General features: G+C 46.1%; 1 protein-coding gene across 3 annotated transcripts in view; it reads right to left on the bottom strand.

The window, feature by feature from the left end:
• Positions 1 to 22582, bottom strand: part of LOC138769274 (Golgi integral membrane protein 4-like) — an 82504-nt gene extending 59922 nt beyond the window's left edge. For 2 of the 3 annotated variants that reach the window (XM_069947638.1, XM_069947637.1), the window contains exon 1: positions 22012 to 22582. In XM_069947638.1, coding sequence (XP_069803739.1) covers positions 22012 to 22198 — 187 coding nt within the window. In that variant the 5' untranslated portion in view covers positions 22199 to 22582. The remainder of the gene's footprint in view (positions 1 to 22011) is intronic. The other variant, XM_069947636.1, reaches the window with a different exon arrangement.
• Between the last annotated feature and the right edge of the window lie 2639 nt (positions 22583 to 25221).

The raw sequence follows: 25221 nt of genomic DNA, 5'->3' as shown, positions 1-25221 counted from the left end.
CGGTGCATTGAGGATGGTAGTTACACCCCCAATGTATTAAAAATAAAAAACATATTTACTTATGTAATAAAACTACAAAAGTTCCTAATAAAATTCTAAAAATTTCCTAAAAAAGAAAATGAACTTCATACTCTTGTTCCCCACTTGCTATAGGAACTAACCTGCTGATGGTTTCCCTTAAGGTACTCTCCATAGCAGCTTGTGTTCTGTCCATGGAGAGCTCCATTCACCAAGACTGTATTAATCCTTGTGGTTCCAAATGGATGTGAACTGAACCATAACTAACAGAGGTGGCTTATATACCAAAGTACCTGATTAGGCCGATCCCAATTATTACCTATCCATCAGCTTATAGCATTATATTAACATCTATAAACCAACCTTGGTACTTTACCACTTGACAATTGTCTCCCCTGAGGAAGCCATCAACACAGGTGGCAGAAACATGTCGGCAAGTCAATACGAATCAGAAATTACAGCATCACAGCTCCTGTGGAGGCAACTTCACCCCTTGCCACAAAGCGTATACTAAAGCCAAGTGGAGGATGACATATTCTCCACCCAACTTGGGAGTCCCTGGCTACACACAAAATAAATGGGTACTATAGCCAAACCTTACTAGTTTTGGATTTGTATTTGGTGTATTTTTGCATAATTTATAATTAACAGCACTTCTTATAGTATTTCAGGACAAGAATTACACCTTACAATTTACAAAAAAAAAAAAAAAAAGAATTCTGTCCATTCTTCTCAAATTCAAATTCAAGTCTTGTGTACAGACTAGTAATAGCCAGACTGATCTGGTACTGTTAGTAGTTTGCTGATGATATTCAGGATGCAAGCATCCAACAAGCTTCCTGCAGGTTATCTCTTTGTCCCTGTAGACATGCCAGGCAGCTACAAATAAAAAAAAATTGATATTGGGATTTATTTGTTTGGCCCCTCAGGCAGTAGCGGATTAGTAATGCTGGTTAGAGCAGGCCCAGGATTCCTCCCTCACATGGTACATGCCAACACATTAAGATAGTGATCCTCATAGAAAGGCATTCATACATAACCCAGATCACGTCGTACTTCCACGCAGAGTAAGCACACCATTCAGCTGAAGCCGCTAATGAATCGTACACTGAGAACATGTAGGCGCTGGTATCGTAATCCCCCACAAACTGAAGTGTACCGAGCAGACCGTCTCCTAATGTCTTACATCAGACAGGCTGGATTTTAACAACTCCAATGTGGGGGATAAGCTGCACCTATGCTTAGGCTAGGCTAACAATTTACGAGTAGTGGTGGGAGTCCAACTTTTGCATCCTCATAGATTACCGGGTAAAGAGGATGCAGCTCACCAAGGCCCCATGAACCCTACATTGTTTATCAGGCTCACACTGGTAATCAGGCGGAATTCCATGCCTGTTTATGGGAGGGCTCGTGCGCCTCTGCTCTCCGCTTAAAGAATTGACATATCAATTCTTTAAGGGCCAGTTCACATGGAACTCTCCGCAGCAGAATCCTGTCAGCCTCAGTGTCTTAAAGGCTGTCTATGGGAGAGCTCACGCGCCTCCTCTCTCTGCTTGGAAGAATTGACATGTCCGTGCGAACCGGCCCTAAGTGGAGAGCGGCAGCAGCGGAGGCGCGAACCCTCCCATAGACAAGCTATGGCACACTGAGGCAGGTGGGATTCCGTGGCAGAAAGTTCCACCGAGGAATTCCGCCTGATACTAAAAGTACAGCGCTTTGTCCGTTAAGCTGCGTACAGTAGAAGTCTAGATTTTATTTATTTATTTATTATTATTATTAAGTAGTAGTAGTAGTAGTATTTAGAGGTATTAAAAAAATGTTACAGAATTTAAAAGGGTACACAACTGTGTATGTTGGCATATGATTCTACCAATATGCCGATGTATTCCTTCAACATGACAACAAAAAGGGGGGGGGGGGGGGGGGAAGTAACACTCTGAGAAGTCCCACAGCCCATCCAAGACCTTTGTTGGGGATGCCAAGAAATTTTAAATATAAGGCCTACCCCAAGGATAGGTCATCAATTTTCTAACCCTGGAAAAAAATTCCCATTTTCAGATGGGAAACGCTACAGAATTGAATCAATGGGGTAGTACAAAATCTCATTGCCCTAATGCAGATTGGGTAGAAGGGGGAGGCTCCTGCTGCAGCCAAATGTCTCAGGCTAGGATCACACTACCATCATTGGAGCAGAAAAATGAAAAAAAAAGGAGCACAAGTAGATTTGCTACATACCAGACACCAACAATCAATAGATGATAAGCAATTGTTTTAAGAAAAATAGAGAGAAATAATAATAATAATAATAATAATAATAATAATAATAATAATAATAATAAATGCTATACTCTCCTACCACAGTAAGTGCCCAACTCAGCCAATCACTTTCAGCAACTGTGTCCCGCCTTAGTCAGTGATTGGATAAGCAGGGAAGAGTTTCAGCGGTGACAATACGACATCAAGAGGACTGGGGACTGGGAATGTTGTCGTGTGGGGATCAGGGTAGGAGAGTACCGTTTTCTTTTTTCTTTTCCATTTTACACCACCACCCCCCACCGCGCGCGCTTAAAACATCGCCACCTTAACTGTAGGCCACGTATTGTATTGCAGCTATAGTTATAGATATTTTTCGTCATTTTTGCTTAAACCAAGTTGCATTAGAAAAGTAAACTCCGGTATGTATTTATAACCTCCCGGCCCTGCATTTAGCAGCACAGCATATAATCTCTATTAAAATGATGCTGACATTGCAGAGTAAATAGCTACGTACAATCCAAATTTAAATACAGCGGCCTCATGTATGAAAGCGATGGGTTAGCAAGACGAAGCAGGCGAGGCAGAGGAAATATATAAAGGAGTAAATGGAACAATCCCATGAGCCAAGTTTTTCTTAAAGGGAACCTGTCACAAGCAATCGGTGCTGTAACACCATGTTATAGAGTAGGAGACGATAAGGTTTATACTACAGCACAGGTATCAAACTCACAACTTTACAGCTATTGCAAAACTACAATGATGGGGCATGATGGGAATTGTAGTTTTGCAACTGTTGGATGGCTGCAAGTTTGACAACCCTGTACTATAGTTTTGTGAGAAATTATTCAGTATAAGGTTAGGTTAACACATAGGAGGAAGTTTATCAAACTGGTGTAAAGTAGAATTGTTTTAGTTGCCCCTAGCAACCATTTAGATTCCACTTTTCATTCCTCACAGATTATTTGAAAAAATGAAAGTAGGAATCTGATTGGTTGCTAGGGGCAACTGAGCAAATTCTACTTTACACCATGTTTGATAAATCTCCCCCATAGTATTTTGGTTAGTATGGTCTCAGATCCTCTACTTCTCCTCCCTGCACAGGTCGCAGCGCATGACTAGAAACCTTTGCCATAGTAATCAAGTCAAATCCAGACTACAGGTCCCTATGGTCCAGGTGCTGCTGTAAAGCAAATCTCGAAACGCAGATATGCATTGATTTTTTTTCAATAATTAAAAAAATATAATTATTATATATATATATATATATATATATATATATATATATATATATATATATATATATATATATACACACACACACACACACACAGTGTGTACATTAGTGGATCATTCAGAAATGGCCATCTTCCAACCAATTTATTATTCTATGCAGAAATGTTCTTCAAGTAGACACTTGATCTGAAGATGTTATAACCCCTATGTATAAAGCAAGAACAGTACAAACCCCTGGAGGCATGCTGTGAAACATTGGCAGAAAAAAAAAAAAAAGAGCAAAGAGCCAAGAAAGGGTTAAACAGAGGCCACAGCAAATCCAAGAAATAATCATCTGAAAAGGCAAAAGATCTGTCACGTCTCAGGCTAAATGAAAAAGCAAAAATTTATAGCGAGCGAGTGCCCGTCCAATTACACAGAGGCGACAGAAGAAATGCCAAGAAGACATCGGCTAGAAGAGCCAAGATGGGAAAGGTCACGTCCTTCTTCCTCAGGCGATGACAATCTGGCCAATATGTGACCCACAACTCGGAGAACGGAAACTGGGACACATGCTCCATACAGCCTGAGCTCCATACACGTCACAGTGACACCAACCGCAATAACATGACCCTAAAAGCGGACATAAATAGACCCTGCTTCCAAGGGAACCCAATCAAATGGACATTTCATACGGAATTTAAATGGACTGTCTAGTCTGTTTCCAAGAATAAATTTTATAGTTTCCTTCTACCAACCATTTCAGACTTTCAGACTGGAGAAGCCTCAGGTCAACCTGCCAAAAGTCAAAGATGTCAAAAGTTTTGATCACTTGGGGTCAGTGTTCAGACCCTGACCAATCACTAAAACCAGTAGGGAGAGAAGCGTGTGGTTATGTAGTTCTCTCTCCGAGCAAGAGAGATGGGCCCTTTGACTTACAATGTGAACCCCTTTCCTGGCTCGATCAGTTGGGGTCTGAGCACTCAGAGCCCAGCTGATCAAAACTTTTGACGTGTCAAAGTTCTTCTTAAGGTTACAAACCCACTTGGCGGGTCTGCAGCGAGTCTCCATGCTGCGTTTTTGCAGCGAGACTCGCTGCAGATCCCGGCCCTATGCTTTTAATGGCAGACAAACACGCAGCAGGGATGTACATCCCTGCTGCGAGTTTGTCTGCAGCCCTCCCCATTAAACCCCCCGGCCGCCGGAGCTGATACTTCACCTGATCCCGGCTCCGGCGGTTCCAGATGTCTTCAGCAAGCCGGAGTGGGGACCGGGTGAAGTATATGCTCCAGCCAGCCGGGCGCCCGACCGCCCGATCGCCCCCCCCGCAGCCCGATCGCCCCCCCCCCCCCGCAGCACCGCGGCCGATCGGGCGGCCGGGGCTCCGGGCGGCTGGCTGGAGCATATACTTCACCTGATCCCGGCTCCGGCTTGCTGAAGACATCGGGAACCGCCGGAGCCGGGATCAGGTGAAGTATCAGCTCCGGCGGCCGGGGGGTTAATGGGGTGGGCTGCAGACAAACTCGCAGCAGGGATGTACATCCCTGCTGCGTGTTTGTCTGCTATTAAAAGCATAGGGCCGGGATCTGCAGCGAGTCTCGCTGCAAAAACGCAGCATGCAGACTCGCTGCAGACCCGCCAAGTGGGTTTGTAACCTAAAAAGGGGTACTCTGGGGGAAAAAGAACTTATATTTATAAAATTATACAGATTTGTAAATGACTACTATTTAGGGTCCATTTACACAGAAAGATTATCTGACAGATTATCTGCCAAACATATGAAGCCAAAGCCTGGAATGGATTTGAAAAGAGAAGAAATCTCAGGCTTTCCTTTTTGACCTGATCTCTGTTTATAGTCTGTTCCTGGCTTTGCCTTCAAATCTTTGGCAGATAATCTGTCAGATAATCTGTGTAAATGGACTCTTAGGGTGGTATTACACGGGCCGATGGGGGCCCGATAATACCTGTAAACGAGCAGCGATCTGCTAGATCGTTGCTTGTTTACTTGGCATTTTACACGGCCCGATAATCGTTAAACAAGGGCTGCAGGGACATCGTTACCGATGTCCTTGCAGCCTTTGTTTAAACTGTATACATACCTAATCCATGGTCCAGGGTTCCTCTTCTTCTTAACTTCTCCTCGGGTCCGCGCACTTCAGCTTCACAGCGGCTTGTCTCTGCTGACAGGCCGCTCGGCCAATCACTGGCTGCGGCAGTTCCAGCCTGTGATTGGCCGAGGGGCCTGTCAGCTGACACAGGCCGCTGAGAAGCCGGAGCGCACGGGACCCGGTAAGAAGCTCTGAGGAAGAGGCCTCAGACAGGTGTCCTTGTATCACATTGAACAGTTCCTTAGAACTTATAGTTGTATGTAAGGAAAGTGATTGGTAGGAAATGCAACTTATTATGCACCAGCTGCATGTTCTTAGGTTCACTGGCTTGCCAAAGTAAAGGGATTTTACAAATGGGAAGGGGAAAAGCAAGTGCCCATTGATGTTGGCAAGAACTAGCAACATAAGATATAGTGGGCAATGAAACCCAATGTTACAAGAGTCACCAGTATTACAACACCAAATCACACCACAAAACCTCATACCTGCCCCTCTAAAAATTTTGATTGTGCTTACAATTCGCACTTATTCATGACTCCACCCTTCTTAGAGGGTGTCATATCACTCACAGGACTTTGTATTCCCAGATTGTTCTCTTTGACAGTCTTGAAATTTTCCTTACTGAAACATTTGCTTCTATAGTGGATCCCGACTGCGGAGCTGCTATTTAGGGATGGTCAGAACCTGCCGAGGTTCGGGTTCGTATGAACCCGAACGCTCGGCAGCAGACACCCGCTGTCTGCCCGCTCCGTGGAGCGGGTGGATACAGCGGGAGGACCGCCTGGAAAACTGGGATACAGCCTATGGGCAGACAGCGGGAATCATTACCGAGGGTTCGGGTTCGTACGAACTCGGTTCGGAACATCCCTACTTTTGTTTGCTGTGCAGCATTGAAAATGTAACCTTGCCTGGGGTTATTTCCCATACTGGAGCCCCCCAGCGATGCACAATATTAGGTACACAACAATGGATTTTGTATATATCAAGGTGCCTGGGGTTTGCTGAGTGCTGAATTGGAGAATCAGTATGCCTGCCATGCTCTAAGAAGCGGCAGCGGCTTTCACAGCTCTTCTTATAGCAAAGAAGAGTACAGGACAGTACAGCAATTATGAAAGCCGACGGCAGCCTATAATACAGGAGGGTCCGGGTGTCTGAGCCTCAGACAGGTGTCCTTGTATCACATTGAACAGTTCCTTAGAACTTATAGTTGTATGTAAGGAAAGTGATTGGTAGGAAATGCAACTTATTATGCACCAGCTGCATGTTCTTAGATTCACTGGCTTGCCAAAGTAAAGGGATTTTACAAATGGGAAGGGGAAAAGCAAGTGCCCATTGATGTTGGCAAGAACTAGCAACATAAGATATAGTGGGCAATGAAACCCAATGTTACAAGAGTCACCAGTATTACAACACCAAATCACACCACAAAACCTCATACCTGCCCCTCTAAAAATATAGGTTGAGCCCACCAATTTCATTTGGATAATGATATCAAGAAAAGAATTGGGCATGTTAAAGTTCAATTACTCACCCTCCCCACTTCCCCTTTGTCTTCGGGCTCCAACAAAATCCTCTTCTTCCTCCATTCAATAATATTTGCTGCCCGCTAAGCACAGCCAGTTTCTGTGCTGCAGCCCAAAATGTCATTGTAGGAGGGAAGTGCAGCACTGCTGCAGGGAATGGAAGACTTGACAGCAGCAGCAGTGGGGTAGCAGGGGATGTGAGTATTCAACATTAAACATTTGTCTTGGCGAACTTTTTAAGCTCCAATCACGGTGACCTCTTCAAGCATGCTGGAGAGGAGTGGAAAGGCAGGTGGATGTGATCCATGTAGTTTTTACATGGATATAATTGTATAAGTTTAAGGACAATGAAGTGTGAAGATCAGCAAAGTGTAAAAAAACTAATGTTACATAGATTCTGTAAAGTAGTGGTGTAACCGCTGTCATCCAAACAATTATAGTTGATGCTATGTCTGCGCACTCAGTAGGGGGCGCCAGTTGAAGTGATTATCAGGAATGCAGTAATATCAACTGCACACCATTTTTCAAGTTGCCATTAATTTTCATGTTTTTATTTTATGCACTTAAAAGATTTTTTTTTACAGTTTTCAACACAGGTAGCGAGGATTTAACATAACTTTTGGTGTACCATATCACTGTTGTGGACGAATCGGTCATTTACGACCTTTATCAACATGGTATACTGCCGGAGCCATCGCCCTCTCCTTTCCAGTTCCCACACACAGTGTCTCCTATAACTCCTGAGCACAGTATACCATGTTGATTAAAGGGGTATTCCACCCCAAGAGCAAAAAAAATGTAATGCTCCCAAACCTAGCTATTCTTACTCACCAAGTTGCCAAGAGTATTTTGAGCAATCTCCCATCTTTCTAGCTGCTGCCGTTCCTGAGTTACACGTTTTTTAAAAAGATGGTCTATTATCAAGATAGGAAACTACATTTCCCATCATGCAATGCTTATGCCTGATGATGGTGCAGCAGAGCTGAGGCGGTGACACGGTGCAGCAGAGCTGAGATAGGTGGGTAGACGGGTGAGACCGATCTGTTGAGCCCAGGGGGAGGGGGTGCCGCCGGTAAGCTGCAATGGTGAGGGTGATAGGGGTGCCGTGGGCGAGCAGCACAAGTGAGCCGCGGGTAAAGGGGGGGGGTGCCGTGATTGAGCCTAGCGCGGGGGGTTTGGGGGAATGCCGCTGGTATACTGGGACGGTGAGCGGGCGGCACGACGGAAGGTGCCGCGGATGGGCCTAGCGGGGGGGGGGGGGGGGATGCCGCCGGTAAGCTGGGGTGGTGAGCCGGTGGCACGAGTGAGCCGCGGCTGACAGTGAGCCACGGGTGACAAGGGGGGGGAGGGGTGCCGCGACTGAGCCCAGCAGAGGAGGGGGGTGCCGGTTAAGCTGCCGCAGGTCACGGGAGGTGCCGCGGAAGAGGCCAGCGGAGGGAAGACGTCGCCGGTGGTGAGCGGGCGGCACGAGGGAGCTGGGGTTAACGGTGAGCCATGGGTGACCCAGCGGGGGGATGGGGGGGTGCCGGTAAGCGCCACAGCGGGTGACGCCGCCGATGAGCCCAATGGGCGGGGGGGGGGGGGGGGGTGAGGGGTACCGCCGGTAAGGAAGGTGAGGTGCCGCGGATGAGCACGGGGGGTGGGGGGGGGGGGGGTTTGTTGTGGGCGAGGGGCGCGAGTGACAGGGGTGATGAGGGGCACACGGTACAGGTGACTGGGGTGGCTGCAGTTAGAGAAGGACTCAGTGACAGCTGCACTGATCACTATCTCCCTTTCTAACATCAGCCACCCCGAGTCCTCCTTTACTTCACATTGGCTGGGTTAGAAGCGCTCACCCGGCCCATTGAAGAGAAGGAGGACACGTGATGCCGTCTCGGAGGGTGCGGGCCAGGAGCAGGGAGCGTGTCGGGTTGGACTGAGGTCTGATGATTCTATGCATTTGGTGGGGGTGAATGTACCTAGATAACAGCAAAACTGTGCAGAATCTTTAATACCTTGATATTGGAAAGACGGAAAACTACGGGTGGGCGACGTATTAATGCAAAAATTATTTTGGGGGGGAATACCCCTTTAAGGTCGTAAATGACAGAAACGTCCACAACAGTAATATGGTACACCAAAAGTTATGTTATGTTAAATCCTCGCTACCTGTGTTGGAAACGGTAAAAAAAAAACAACTTTTAAGTGCATAAAATAAAAACATAAAAATTGATGGCAACTTGACAAGTGGTGTGCAGTTGATATTCCGGTCATCCTAACAATGACCAAGGCCAAACAATTATTTTTGCCATTCGATACATATCTAGTGCAAAGACTTGACTAATATGTTTTCTTTAAAGAAGTTAGCCCACAAATGATACACACTACTAATCTAGCACTATTCAGCCGCTCTCTGAAGCCGATTTCTTTATCTCTCTGCAGCTCCGGTCTCTTAACTTTACGTGGACTGCCCCAGTGTGATCATGTGTTTCCCCAGAGTGCACGGCAGTCTTGTGATGTGAGCCCCTGGTGATGATGTTGTTGTGTCCGAGGAGCGGCCGGTCACTTGCTAGATGGTGAAGTGTGACTCCACTCCAGTGGTGGTTGGCCAAGATGCAGCCGGACCTTGGGGTGTTACTTTGTGACACCAGTGCCGGATAGGCACACAGGTGTGTGGGCACACCTGCTTTTACTTTAAAAGGCCGGTTGTACCTTTTTTCCCTGTGGTCAGTGTCCTGCCGGGTTGCTAAGAGGTCCCTTGGGATAATGTGATCACAGATGGCCAGAGCGGTGTAGTGACCCTCCCGGACTATTGGAACCGCCACCCACAGAAAGGATGAGGGTCCCAAGGTTGTGTTGTATACTGTGTCGGTGGAAAGCAAAACATCACAGAGTCTCTTTAACTTAAATATGCTTGTTTTACTAAGAAGATACATGTTTGAGGCAAGGTTACACGATTACAATGTTTCTCTTGATAAAGTACTTGATATTACACTTGACAATAGTTCCAGACAATACAGCAATTGAATCTACAATAGGGATGTAGTGTAGGATACAGTCGTGCCGACTGAGTGGTGTACTGAGTGATACAAAGAAGCAGAGTAGCAGAGAGGATGATGTCGTGAGAGTCTCAACCCAAGTAGTACTGTGCTCTGCCATCATGTTGGAGGATGAGGTAGAAAAATACTTAGAAGAAGAAGAACACCTGTGCCAGTGTATTGACCTTTTGTTAGTCTTCACACCACCTTATGCCCACTAGATTTGGCTGAACCATCCTAGAGGGTGACACAGGCCCCAGACCTTGTTACCTGGGATGAGCGGAATGCTGAGGGGTCCCTGCTGACACCCGCGCTGCGAGATAGTGTTCCCAGGCTTATCGCAGCTTTGCTCTATCCGGATCAGTTCCTAGCTTACTGCTAACTGTGAATACTGTCCTGCTCTGTGACTCTCCTTATCCACGGCGTGAGTTGAGGTTGTCTCTGACTTGTCCTCTCTTAAAGGGGTTTTAACACTGCATAGTGTTGTGTAGCGTTACTGAAAAGAAAACTGTGTGTTGTCTTGTCTTGCTTCCTACCCATATTAGGTTCTAGCTAAGACTGACTTGTGTAGGGGACCTGGCAGAGGGCCAGAGCCCAGAGAGGACCACTGTAGGGAGCCATCTAGCTTGCGTCCTTCCTCAACAATGTCCAACACGAAAGACCTTTTCACTTCCACCACCCATGTGACTTCCTTCCTCAGTGTAATTAACGTGCGCTGTGAATGGGTGAAGAGTGCAATAGAAGAAGTAAAGAGAGAGCTGATAGGAGAAAAGAAGAACAGAATCCCATTGGTCTGCAGATTCATGTGACACAAAGAAACAATATCCCTTTATACGCTTCAGCTGTGCAGCTTCCAAATACACATATATAACACAGTGGCATCTAGTGGCAAAACTTTAGTACTACCTTCATCACCACTTAAGTACAATAATACAGACTTTTATGAAGGGTGTATATGACAGTAACACCTGTGGTAGGACACCACAGTCTGATCACAGATCACTTCTCCTGTCTCCCTTTACTAAGCTGCATACAAAGTACTCCCTCTCCATAGATCTCACTAATAAATACCGTTATGGGACCTACTGTCATTGAATTTTCTTCTCCACTGTCCCCACTATATATTGTATTTATTCTTTGTACACAATATACTTCCTTCATGCACATATACAAGCCTATATATGAAAGAAAAGAGAAAAATAATACATAGATTTATTTTCACTATGTAATTGTGTGTAGTCCAGTCTGCTCTGTTTTTACATATAGAGGGTTATGGAAGTACATAGAAGAAGGATGTGGGGGTGGGGGGTCTGTTCATCCACCACTAGAGGCTGCAGTGGGGGGACTCAAAAATCATCAGGTGGCGCTACCAGTAACATCAGTGTCAGATATGCCATAACAGAAACTTTTTTTAAATCAACTGGATGATGATTTTTATTATTTTCATACATGAATACATAATATTTTTTATGGGATACCCCCTTTAAGCTAACTTCATTTCATTTCTCAAATTTTTATGTATTTTTATAAATATTTGTGTTCTGATGATCACCATCTTGGCACAAGGATAATATGCTTTTCTGGAAAGCAGATAAGGGGACATACGCACCAAGGACAGGAAAAATGGTTGAAAAGAGGCCCCACATGGGTACAGCCAACCAGGACAGAAAGATCCCCTTCTATTCCTTCCCTTGACCCTAGCACTAATGCCACCTCCCTTGTTAGCCAATGAGCCAGCTCCCCTGAAGAAGAGAGCCCTTTCCACATAACAAGAACCCTGCTTGACTGCCCCCCACTCTTATTATCCAGGGGCCCCATGGTAGCCTTCACGTTACACAATACTGAGGATGCATTACTGTCCGATGTATAGCAATGTGTCACTGTAGATATATACATACTCATAAATGCAAACCTAGGCATAAGCTACGACTAGTCAGGAGGCGTCACATGCTGCCGAATTTAATCAGATACAATTCCAGAGAAGGATTAGGGATTTGCTGCTGAACAGTGAGTCAAGTGGAAATCTCCAATACTATTAATTATGATGTTGTTACATTGATGGGAAACGTGCCGCACGCTGGGAGACCGGGATCAGCGAACCCAAAATAAAAAGCAGAGAAAATGCATAGACTGCACGGATAAAGTGTACATAAAACAACCATCTAGATTGGTATAAGACCAAGGAAAGGTAGTACAGAGACACAGAGATGGTGTGGGGAGGGGCAGGGGTAGCAGTCCACCCAGGACCCGGGAACAGGGTGCCCAAATGACCCAGTGGCTCTATAAAGGGTCTATACATATAGGGGGAGATTTATCAAACATGGTGTAAAGTGAAACTGGCTCAGTTGCCCCTAGCAACCAATCAGATTCCACCTTTCATTTTTCCAAAGAACCTGTGAGGAATAAAAGGTGGAATCTGATTGGTTGCTAGGGGCAACTGAGCCAGTTTCACTTTACGCCATGTTTGATAAATCTCACCCAAAATGTATATTGGTGTGTGTACATAAGGGGTAGCATTATTATAACCATTATAGATCTTGCATATAACTTTTTGTTTTAAAACAGTATTCCCCTCTACAGGCTCCATCTATTATTTATGTTGTTAAATTGTGACTTGTTTTAAGAGCATTGCTTTGGTTTAAGAGCTCCCTGTACTGGGTGGGAGGGGAAGGGGAGGAGGGGCATGGTCTGCATAGCGGGGTCTACAGCCCTGTACTCTGACCCAGGAAGTCTCCCTCACCTTCCAATCATAGCAGATCCACTTCAGGCTGGGGCTTGCATCAGAGGACAGGACTGTGGAGGTCTCTTCATAGCTGTAACCTCTCTCCTCAGAGAGTGCTGCATGTATGTGCCCACATCTGCCCTGCTCATTCCTTCATGCTCCCTGCAGTCTCTGTCAGCCCTTGTGTTTCCCATCCTCTCAATTACTGTACAGTAACTTATAATATCACATATTCTGCTGTTTCTGAATATTTGTTTCATTAGTTTTACATGTTATTCAGAATAATAAATCATTATTTTAGGGGTGTGGAACCAATTGTCTGCATTTCTATGATTTCTTATGGGAAAATTTGCTTTGGTTTAAGAGTGGATTTGGATTACAAGCGCGGTCCCGGAACTAATTATACTCGTAATCCAAGGCACCACTGTACCGGATTTCATGCTGCGAGTTTGCAGCGAAATCCACTGGGAATCCTGGTACAGTAAACGTCAATAGGGTTACATACCCCCTTTACAGCCCTTTAACCCCCCCGCAGCATACATTACATACATTACCTGCTCAGCTCCCGGCTCCCATCAGTCCCGCTCAGTCAGTGCACAGCCCTGCCACAGTCACTGATTGGCTGAGCAGGACCGCCGGGAGCCTCACATGCAGCCATGGCGCTGAGCAGGTAATGTATGCTGCGGCCCTATCTTGCTGATTATTGTTCCGTGTAATAAACACAACGATCAGCCGACGACAACGATCATCGGCTGATCATTGATATAGGTTTGGACCTATAATTGTCGGGCGCCGACCACGCAACGCTACGTGTAATAGCGATGCGTGGCCGACTATATGCAAAGTGCAAACATTACCTATCCATGCTGCAGGGCTACTCTTGCACTCTGCTTCTCCCCCCTGTCCCACGCGCTCCAGCTTCAGAGCGGCCTGTCTGAGCTGACAGGCCGCTCAGCCAATCACAGGCCGGGACTGCCGCGGCCAGTGATTGGCTGAGCGGCCTGTCAGCTGAGACTGAGAGCTGGAGTGCGCCGGACCCGGGGAGAAGCAGAGACTAAGAGTAGCCATGCAGCATGGACGGGTAATGTACACAGTTTAAGCAAGGGCTGCAAGGACATGTCAAACGATTGTCGTTTGACATGTTAAACGATTATCGGGCCGTGTAAAAGGCCCAGTAAATGAGTGCCTATCTGCTAGATCGGCGCTTGTTTACAGTTATTATTGGGCCCCTATTGGCCCATGTAATAGTACCCTTATTTAATCCTAAATCCACCCTTTTATTTTTTTTATTTTTTTGTCTGAACAATCCCTTTAAGGTTTTGTTGACATCTTTTTACACAATAAGAGTATGGACTGGAAAGAATCACTGGAAAACGCCAAATAATTGCCTTTTTTACGATATTTGAGAGAATAGTCTGCGGCATAATACACAATGGGTTTTAACAGACAATAGATGCAACTATATGCATCCATCAATGGTAAGAGAATAGCTTAGAGACAGACGGATACTTCCCAAAGAAGGGAGGGAAACAGATGTGTAAGGTGCTTTATATATATGAATATGAAGTAGACTGTTTAGTGTAAAATGTTGAAGGTCAGGAAGCATTTCCCATGTTTAGCGCATGAATTATTGGAACACGCTCCTCTATTTGTTGAGCCGGGAGTCTTCCATATTTGTAAAAACAAATGTAAATGCCGGTGTACTCCGTACTGTGAGGCTGAACATACAGTACCGGCAGACAATACCCTGCTTTAATCGCCGCCACAGCTTTTGTTACCGTTCTTTTATACCCCAAGCCCATAGCAACCTGGCAGTCGCTTAACTGTGCACTGGCGTCCTGTGTGGGTGAGAGCTGAACAAAAAACAACCACACGTGCCTAAGGAACCCGACGCCAGGGACGCTCAGGTCTCTGCAAATAGGTTTAGCTCAACTTTGTGCACGAAAAGAAACTAAAATAAAAGAGCTGAGGCCGGAGTTATGGGGGCACGATTCCTTAGATCTCTTCTTCCATGTGAATCCAAGTTTGGCTTGTAGACCAATTCATCTCTTGTAGGTTCTTGCTTAAGGCCTGCAAGACGTCAGGGCCAGGGTGGATCAGGGTGAGATGAATACATATAACTTATTATTTTCAGGGGTTAAAAAAACAAAACTAAACATATTACTGCCCAGGCACATAAAGGAACAAAATGTATAATACTATGTGAGGCCTAAAAATGCCCTTTCACAATGTGTGGACACTGTTAGGGGTACTCTAACTTGAAATAATCTCTTATCCTCAGTTGGAAACAGTGAAAGGTCTCCAATCTGAGAAGACGTGGACTGTAGTCAATGGATGTAACTGCTAATATGGTATTCAGGGCCTGTGTAGAATAGTGGGTATCTACCACCATATGTTAGTGTCATTGAGTTATTATATGATAATTATGGCAGAGCAGTATTATTTGGCTTTGTATAGTTGGCAACATTGGTCTATGGAAGATTTAATGGGATCTTAGCATTAAGAAAACTAGCTGTAAACTGAAGCATTATGTGAAATAAAACATCATTCAAATATAGAAACATTTCTGGAAATGTTCTGGGTGAGAGATATAGACTCACAAATCCCCCATTGCCTGCACTGCAGTGCCTGTTTTGATGACCTGCTGCCATCTAATTCAGGCCGGGCATGCTCAGTTCAACCGCAATCTCCAGGAAGTACTGGCATTTGGCCTCCACTGAGTTCAAAGAGGAAACCAGAAAGTTATTATAATTAGATCGATAGATAAAACAAGCAAGTTATGAAAAGCAGCACATTTGTATTCGCTTCTGATTGTAACTTCAATGCAGAACAACAACAACAACAACAACAACTGTACAGGATAGGAAACCACATTGTAGACCCACAGAACGGTCACACCAATCCCTTTGTCAAGGTTGGCACTGACACAGCAGCAAGAACAACTGTCAGGGCAGGAAGGTATGAACACGACAAGACAGCGAGCCCTAGGTCTCAACCCACCCACTGTCCCTACAGACAAACACAATAAAGAAAGGTGAACAAGCAAAGTCAGAACCACATGGGCGACGCAGTACAAGATCAGCAATACAATCAGATAGTCAATAGTCAGGCGGGAGGTCGGATATCAAGTCAAGCAGTCAGAGGGAATTAGGAAGGGAGACACAGGAATAGACACGGGGAAGCTGGGACCAGGGGTTAACCTAATAGCCAGCGATCGGTGAACGACCGCTGGCTCTTTAAATACAGGACCAGGAGCCCGGACCAGAACATGATTGGTCTGGACTAGGCATGGTCTGAACCTGGTTCGGGTCGGGTTCGTACGAACCCGAACCCTCGGAAATGATACCCACTGTCTGCCCTCTCCGTGGAGAGGGTGGATACAGCAGGAGGACTGCCTGGAAAACTGGGATACAGCCATAACCATAGGCTGTATCCCAGTTTTCCAGGGGGTCCTCCCGCTGTATCCACCCGCTGCACGGAGCGGCCAGACAGCGGGAATCTGAGTCCTGATCTTAGACACATGTGGGGGCTGCAAGCCGAGTGACAGGAACTTCTGCCACTCAGCCTGAGCCAATTCTTGCTCAGCAGAGAACTATTCTGCTCAGCTGAGCTGCCGCACGTCACTGGAGCCCGCAGTGCCACTGGTAACCAGGGACGCCGTCGGGTCTCTGTGTCGTCACCCGGCCGGGAAAATGTCGCTGCGCTCCAGCCGAGCAGGACGTCGCTAGAGCGCGGTCAGGTAAGTTCCTGACAAGAACATTCCAAAAAATAAAAGAAAAAGTAATTACCCAGGTAGAAAATTGCTGCAAATCATGTAAATCGAAGTGTGGTCTAATCAGATACTGGGTCTTGCTTCCCCTGCTGCCCTATAAAAAAAAAAAAAAAAAAAAAAAAAAAAAGGCTCTCAGAGGCTCCTTTTGGGTAGTGTACCTATAGTTTGGCATCCTAGCAGTATACAGGATCTACAGGCCCAGCTGTAACATCTGTGAATGAATGTGCTGCAGGATGCCATTCAGAACCTGTATCCTCCATACCCAACCGTATCTCATCTTGTATCCAAGCTAGCGGTGCCCAACAGGATACTAGAGCCTTCTTTTTTATTGTACAGTTTTCTCTAATAAGCATTTCCTTTCAATCTAATAATGTAATCACTTACATAGACATTTATTACTTTCAAACATATAAAGTTTCAATTTCATCCTATTCCAACAACTTCTTAGGGTGCGTTCACACCTACAGGAGCCGCAGCAGATCCGCAGCAGATTTGATGCAGTGTTCAGTTATTTAAATTAAATCTGCTGCGGATCCGCAGCAGAACATACCCTGCGGATCCAGTAAGTGTGAACGTACCCTTAGTGTTTTTTCCTATAGTACTGAATATACGCAGTAACTACTGTATAGTGCACAGTGTATCAAAGTCTACATTACGACCTGCACATAGAGGGCACAATGTTCACCCTATACACGCGATATCACAGCATTACTAAGAACTTTGCCCCTTTTATAGGGCAGATGCCATAAAATTACAATAAGACTAAAGTTATTGGTCCCAGCAGGTTTCACTGCTTAAGAACCCTGCAATTTTGAGATACAACCAGTGTGCGTATCTCCTGGCTGTCAATCAAATCCAACTCATTCATTACAGTTTACAAAGAAAAAGAGTCGGATCTTAAGCTGACCGGGGAGTGGCACTCCTCCTGGCTGTATCTCGAGATCACGGCAGGTCTCAGCAGTGAAACCCGCTGTAGCTTTTAACATGTCTGATGACCCGTCAAATGTTAGTGCAAATGACAGTAAAACTTTTCATTCACAACTAAACAAAGTCCAACACCACTAATAAATGAGCCTGAATGGCCACTGAAGATTAATAGCAGAGGTGGGGAACCTTCGGCACTGCAGCTGTTACAGAACTATAATTCCCATAATGCCTGGGCCAGGCATGATGGGGATTGTAGTTTTGCAGCAGCTGGAGGGCTGAAGGTTCCCCATCCATGATGTATAGGATGCACACAGGAAAGTCCGCAATCCCACATGCAGGCAGTACTCACTACAGAAACAGCATCCAGTTATAGTGTCCAAAACAGTGAATGTACCAGGTCAATCCACATATTAAAGAGAGTCACTGTCGTTTTTTTTTTTGTTTTTTTTTTGCAGAAATCAATAGTCGAGGCGATTTTAAGAAACTTTGTAATTGGGTTTATTAGCCAAATCTGACATTATCTGCAGAGGATTACAGGCACAGAGCTGGGTGACAGCTGTAATCAGAGCTCAGAGAGGTCAGTGGTGACTGTCAGAGGAGATAACAGGTGAGGTATTTGTAGATTAACTCTTTGTTGTCCTGTTTTGGTCTTTTATTTAGCCCTCTCCATAGGAGAACAATGAAGACAGGGGGGAGGGCTTCAAACTGCTTTTTCATGATAAAAATGCATTTTTCGGCTGATAAACCCAATTACAAAGTTTCTTAAAATCTCTGTACTATTGATTTCTGCAAAAAAAAAAAAAAAAAAATTCACGACAGTGACACTTTAAGATTTTTATACGACCTTATGGGTGCCGCCGCTGGTTGGTTATTTTTTCAATCTCTTGCAGAGTTCCTGTGATCTGAGCAGTTTTCTAAATATGCAAATGAGGTTGCTCTGGGCACTGGAGGCGGGACCAGCTACCCCAGTGCATAGATATCCCCTTCCTTGGATGACATACTAAGGGAGAGCCAGGCTGGGGCTAAATTCCACCCAGGGCAGGTGACATAAAAAAAATGTTGGACATTTTTTTCAAAAGAGCCCTGGGGGAGAATGCTGAACGCAACATGTACCCATCTCCCCGGCTCCATCACAGGGGTGTGCTGTCCCCCGCTCTGGTTCCTGGTCCCCCGGCCGCTTCCTAGTCTAAATATGGACCCAGTCATAACATGTCAGCCCTGAAGCAGAGGGGAATGTTGTTATGTTCAGCCACTTCCACCCCGGATAATTTTTTTTAAAAAAGTAGTTTTTGTCATTGCAGCCAATCACACGCTGTACCTGCAGGAAGAGATCAGTAATTGGCTGCAGAGTACACGAAAAACATATTAGAGGATTGACTAGGCTGAATTTAATTGTAGCTATGAGATTATTAGTTCAGGGGTTATCCAGCAAAAATCTTTTTCTTTCAAATCAACTGGTTTTAGAAAGTTATATAGATTTGTAATTTACTTCTATTTAAAAATTTCCATACTTCCCATACTTGTCAGCTGCTGTATATCCTGCAGGAAATGTTTTTTTCTTTCCAGTCTAACATCTCTGTAACAAATCCCCATAGAAGACCTCATCTGCTCTGTACAGTTCCTGACATGGACAGAGGTGGCAGCAGAGAGCACTGTGTCAGACTGGAAAGAATACACCACTTCCTGCAGGACAGAAAGCAGCTGATAAATATGGGAAGACTGGAGATTTTTTAAATAAATGTAAATTACAAATCTATATAACTTTCTGAAACCAGTTGATTTGAAAGAAAAAGATTATCGCTGGACAACTCCTTTAATTTTCTAAGTGTATACAAGAATGTTCTAATTCACTGACAGCAAGCAGATGACCCGGTTTTACTATGACTAAGACATCAGAATATAGCAATAAAGACACATTTATTATGCACGATGTGCCAAAAAGAACTGTAAAATCTAACATGGGAGCGGGGTGGGGGTGGTGGTGAGGGGTTGTGATTGGGCTTAGAGGCGATGCTGAGCACCGAATTCGGACACATATAAATATTTATATACGCATCCAAAATATTCTATTCAGGAGAAACCATTTCCTCAAGCTGTTCCATTGATCTATAAAATTATGTTGACAGCTTCTGCCTATAACAGGTAATGAGCCGCGAAGACGAGTCAATAAATCCTCGGGAACAGACACCTTACCGGGGGAGTCTCAGGGTCTCTATGGGGGGACACCAGCCAGCCAGGTGGTTCTTTACTATTGCTACAAGTCTATTGTCAAACACATAACTTCCATCTGATTGATGGACGGAATGTTTCCATTCCTCTGGTTATTACAGAGATACATATAGTGAAGAACAAACAGTTATTTCAGGAGGAATAACGGAAGGACGACAGAATTGTTATTTAGTATATAATAAAAACTGATGGATTCCAGAGTGGAGGATACAACTTGAAGCCTCAAATGGGCACTGTCACTTTAAAAAAAATAAAAAATAAAAATTTAAATTTTTTTGAGACATTAAAAGTTTTGATCAGTTAGGGTGTGGGTGTTCTGAATGTTGTTAGAATTGGCGGGGGGGGGTAAGTGCTGGCGAAACGAGTTTCTTAGATCGACGGTATAGAAATTTATGGAAGCAAGATATGGAGAGAAGAGCTCAGCCACACGCTTCTTCCCTTCTCCCAAGAGTGGGAACAGACTACTCAAAAGTTTTTTCTTTTTTTTTTTTTAAAGTGAGAGGTAAGCTTTAAAGTGACACTTTCATTTAAAGGAGAGGTCCAGACAATTTTAAAATCCGCCAGGGGGAAATTTGATCAGGAGTACAAACTTACCTCTCCCCGTGGTGAGCGGCAGGATCGGCCTCGACTCCCAAATTTCTGGGGTGTCAACATCACAACCGGGCTGATCGACTGGCCGCTCAGCCAGTGACTGGGGCAGTCCATCAGCCAGGGTAGGCCTTGACTTCATCACAAAATACCTTTTAGTGGGGGTCCCGAGACTGGTCCCGCTGCTCACCGCCGGGCATGGGGAAAAGTAAATTTGTACTCCTGATCAAATTCCTCCCCCTGTCAGATTTTAAAATTGGAGTTCTCCTTTAAATAAACACTGTTAAATGAACAGACAAGTCTTTGTGTCTAAAATTGTGGGTTGGAGAACCCCTTTAAAGTCTCAGATGACCTCTTTAAATCATCAAATAAGGCCACCTATACAATCATAATAGCAAGGACATGATGGGTGCCAGCCAGAGATAGAAGACTAGCACTGTCTCTAACTTATTTCTCAGCCAATCAGCACACAGGTCCTCCTTTCAGGACTAGTCCACAGGGGAGCACATACAGTTATATGTTAACACTGTTTAGCTACAAAGATGCAGAAAGTGGGAGGAGACATGCACTACTCCTGCCACCCTATACCCCCCAATCCACACATTGAAGGTTTTCCATCCTGTGACTTCCCACAACTCCCATCATGTATGCAGAGCCTTTAATGCAGTGTTCCCCAACCTCTGAATCTCTAACTGTTAAATAACTACAACTCCAATCATCCATGGAAGCCTCTAGTGCAGGGATGGGGAACCTTCGGCCCTCCAGCTGTTGCAAAACTACAATTCCCATCATGCCGGACAGCCAAAGCGTCCAGGCATGATGGGAATTGTAATTTTGCAACAGCTGGAGGGCCGAAGATTCCCCATCCCTGCTTTAGTGCAATGCTTTAAAACCTGTGGCCACAATACAACTCCCATCATACCTGAGCAGCTTTTGATGCAATTCTCCCCTGCTGTAAAACTACAACTCCCATTATGCCTGCACAACCTTTAATGCAACTTCAGTCTCTCCCACGCAAAACTACAAATCCCATCATGCCTAGACAGCCAGCATGATGGGAATTGTAGTTTTACAACAGCCGGAGAGCCACAGGTTGGGGTAACACTGCTTTAGTGAGTCCTATCATTTGCTGTATGACTACATCCCAGTGACAGATGTCCATCAATTCAACATACTACTTCATTGCTTCCCTCCAACCTGTATCTCTCCTTCCATAGCAAAACTACAACTCCCAGCCAGGACAGAGGAGCCACAGGTTGCAGACTACTAGGTCACTATCTACCATGTAACTCTGCCACCGTCTCATCCAGCTATTTATAAGATGTCTGGAGCTATAAACACATGCATGTGTATAATAAGAGGGTGCCAGGTCTGCCCTGTGCCAGGCCACTCCTAGGATCTCTCCCCCTGCTTCCTGACAACTTTGTAACTCCAGTGTCAGTTCCCTGGCAGGCAGGAGGGAGGGGGTGACATATGGCTGCCCAGTTTATCTCCTCTCCCAGACTGGGAGGTGGATTGCTGGCTAATTTAATTAGAAGCCCTGGCTGCCCATCAGGAACTACAAAATAGCAAAACAACTCCCCCTCCTCCTCTTCTCCCTCCTCCTCCTCTTGACCAGTGCCCAGCAGCTCCTGCTTACCTTGCAGCTGGGCAGCCAGGGATTCTTGCTGCTGCCTGAATTTCACAGCCTGAGCTTCTGATGTCCTGGCTTTATCCTGCATGTAGTTGTAGAAGTAGAACCCACTGCCCATACCCAGCAGTGCCAGCAGACAGAAGCCTGTGTGAAGGAGACTCTTCTGCCTCCTGCTGCACACTCCAGTGCCCATGATCCAATAGCACAGGTTGGGCACCTAAGGCAGGAGAACCCCCCAGCCCCCCCTCCTCCCTACCAATCTATAAAGTCATCAGCAGGTCCCATTGCATCCTGATGCGTGCATAATATCCGCAGAGTGCCAGCAGGTGCCAAGCTTGTGCCAGCTCCCCCCTAAATCCACAGCAGTCACATGCAGCAGAGTCCCCCCTTCTCCTGGCAGGGCTGGTAACTTTACAAAGCACTGGAGGGCTGCAGGGATCCCATGTCTCCTGGGCTGTGCCCACTCTGTGCCCACAGCTCAGTGCCCAGCTCCTGGCAGCAGCCGATCTAAGAATCCCAGGATCTTGATCTCTTGCAAACTTGCAACATTTTCAAAGAGGAAGCTGCACTCCCTGCAGTGAGTGACAGGGGAAGCCTCCAATTGCACAGCCACACAGGGGGAGGAGGGGCTGCCACTCTTAAAGCTCTATGCCTCACATTACTACGACTTTAACCCCCTCCTCCCCGGGTGTCTCTACAGACTGGCAGTGTAATGCACCCATCATCACCAGCAGGGGCACCAGGGGGATGTTTCCATCAATATTGATGCTGACATCTGTACAGACACAAAACAGATGGGACTGTTATGTAACATCAGGGGAAATAAGAAAGCACTCTCATAAATATTTATTTATTGTTTGGAGTTTTTACAACCAGGAATTATTGAGACAGATATATATATATATATATATATATATATATATATATATATATATACGCAATTTGTAATGTCATAAAAATGCAAGTGCCAGCATTGTGGTACGTTGGTAATGTGATCGCTGTATTGTTATGGAGTCTATTGTGAGCTATCATATGCTAAAGTGACTTTACCTGCCTCACCGTGCCTGAAGGCTAGTACACTCAGCAACGGTGAAGGACAAGCTGTAAGGTTATATAGATCAAGGAACCCCATACATTTCAGCCGTCGGTATTAGATGCATGGGCCTTTCCCAACCGACCACCAACAGATAATGTCGGTTGTTATAGTTGTTGGGTATCATGGAAAATCAATACCCGACCCCTTTGTTCTGGGAGAGATAAGCCACAGCTAGAACGCTCTGGCTGTGGCTTAACCCTTGATTCCCCATAGAGAAAACAAGATCTTTCAAGTGTGCCAAATGTTCCTGTGTATGGGTGGGCGGGAAAGATAACGGACGGCTAAACAATCTTTTTTCAGTTATTGAAGTTGTATGGGGGGAACCTTAAAGGGAACTAGTTACCAAGACAATGCTATCTAATCTATCGCCATCATGTTATAGAGAAGAAAGAGCTGAACAGATGAATATATATATCTCTGTGGGGAAATATTCACTATAACTTGTAACTTGTTGATTGAAATCCCTGCTCAATTTGTATTAAAGGGGTAGTGCGTCGGTAAAGAATTATTCACAGAATAACACACATTACAAAGTTATACAACTTTGTAATGTATGTTATGTCTGTGAATGGCCCCCTTCCCCGTGTCCCCCCACCCCCACCCCCACCCGTGTACCCGGAAGTGTGGTGCGCTATACATACCTGTCACGTGCCGACACCAGTCTCCGATCTTCATTCAGTGACGTCTTCTTCGGCCGGCCGGCGAACAGCTCCGTCTGTTCCGAATGCCGGCCGCCCTCTGCAGCGTCATCTGATGCTCAGCCGCGATTGGCTGAGCATAACTGTGCTCAGCCAATCGCGGCTGAGCACAGTTCTGACGCGGCAGAGGGGGGACGGGCGGCAGCGACTCGGCCGTCCGTCCAAAGATGACGTTTGGCACAAAATGCCAGAGGGCCCCCGACACGGATCAGGTAATGTATAATGCACCAACACTTCCGGGTACACGTGCGGGGGGGGGTGGGACACGGGGAAGGGGGCCATTCACAGACATAACATACATTACAAAGTTGTATAACTTTGTAATGTGTGTTATTCTGTGAATAATTGCTGAGCGCCGCACTACCCCTTTAAGGAGTCCAGTGGGCGTGTCACTCAATGGATGGGACTCTTTAGCATGGAGACATCAGAGATTTCAATTAATAAATAAGTTATACTGGATCTTTTCCCATAAAGATATATATCAATCCGCTCAGCTCTTTCTGCTCTACAACATGATGTTAACAGCTTAGGTCAGGGGTGGGGAACCTCCGGCCCGCGGGCCGCATCCGGCCCCTGAGACCTCCCGATGCGGCCCGCGGCCCGCAGCTCCCCTGTGATGCGCGCCGCTCTGGAGGAGGAAGAAGCCGGCATACACCGCATCCTCCGGTGTCTGTGACAGCTGGCGGACACCGGAGGATGCTGTCTGTGCCGGCTCCTTCCCCAGCAGAGCGGCGCGTGTCTTTAGTCTCCTGCGGGCCGCGCGCGATGACGTCATTTCATTGCGCGCCGCCTGCAGGAGAAGACCGGCACAGAGGACCTGGGAGAGAAGAGGACCTGGACAGCGTGGGAGCGGAGGTAAGGTGAGTGGGATGTTTATTTTTTTATTTGGGGGTTAACTAGGATCCCAGGGACATGACTGATGGGGGGGGGGACAACTAGGCTACCAGGGACATGACTGATGGGGGGGACAACTAGGCTACCAGGGACATGACTGATGGGGGGGGGGACAACTAGGCTACCAGGGACATGACTGATGGGGGGACAACTAGGCTACCAGGGACATGACTGATGGGGGGGGGGGGCAACTAGGCTACCAGGGACATGCCTGATGGGGGGGACAACTAGGCTACCAGGGACATGCCTGATGGGGGGGACAACTAGGCTACCAGGGACATGCCTGATGGGGGGACAACTAGGCTACCAGGGACTTGCCTGATGGGGGGGGGGGGGAATAACTAGGCTACCAGAGACATGACTGATGGGGGGGGGGGAATAACTAGGCTACCAGGGACATGCCTGATGGGGGGGACAACTAGGCTACCAGAGACATGACTGATGGGGGGGGGAATAACTAGGCTACCAGAGACATGACTGATGGGGGGGGGGGGGGAATAACTAGGCTACCAGAGACATGACTGATGG

The sequence above is a fragment of the Dendropsophus ebraccatus genome, chromosome 12, assembly GCF_027789765.1.
Source record: "Dendropsophus ebraccatus isolate aDenEbr1 chromosome 12, aDenEbr1.pat, whole genome shotgun sequence".
Classification (NCBI taxonomy): domain Eukaryota; kingdom Metazoa; phylum Chordata; class Amphibia; order Anura; family Hylidae; genus Dendropsophus; species Dendropsophus ebraccatus.
The sequence above is the reverse complement of the archived record's forward strand: the minus strand, read 5'-3'. Positions and strand labels throughout refer to the sequence as shown.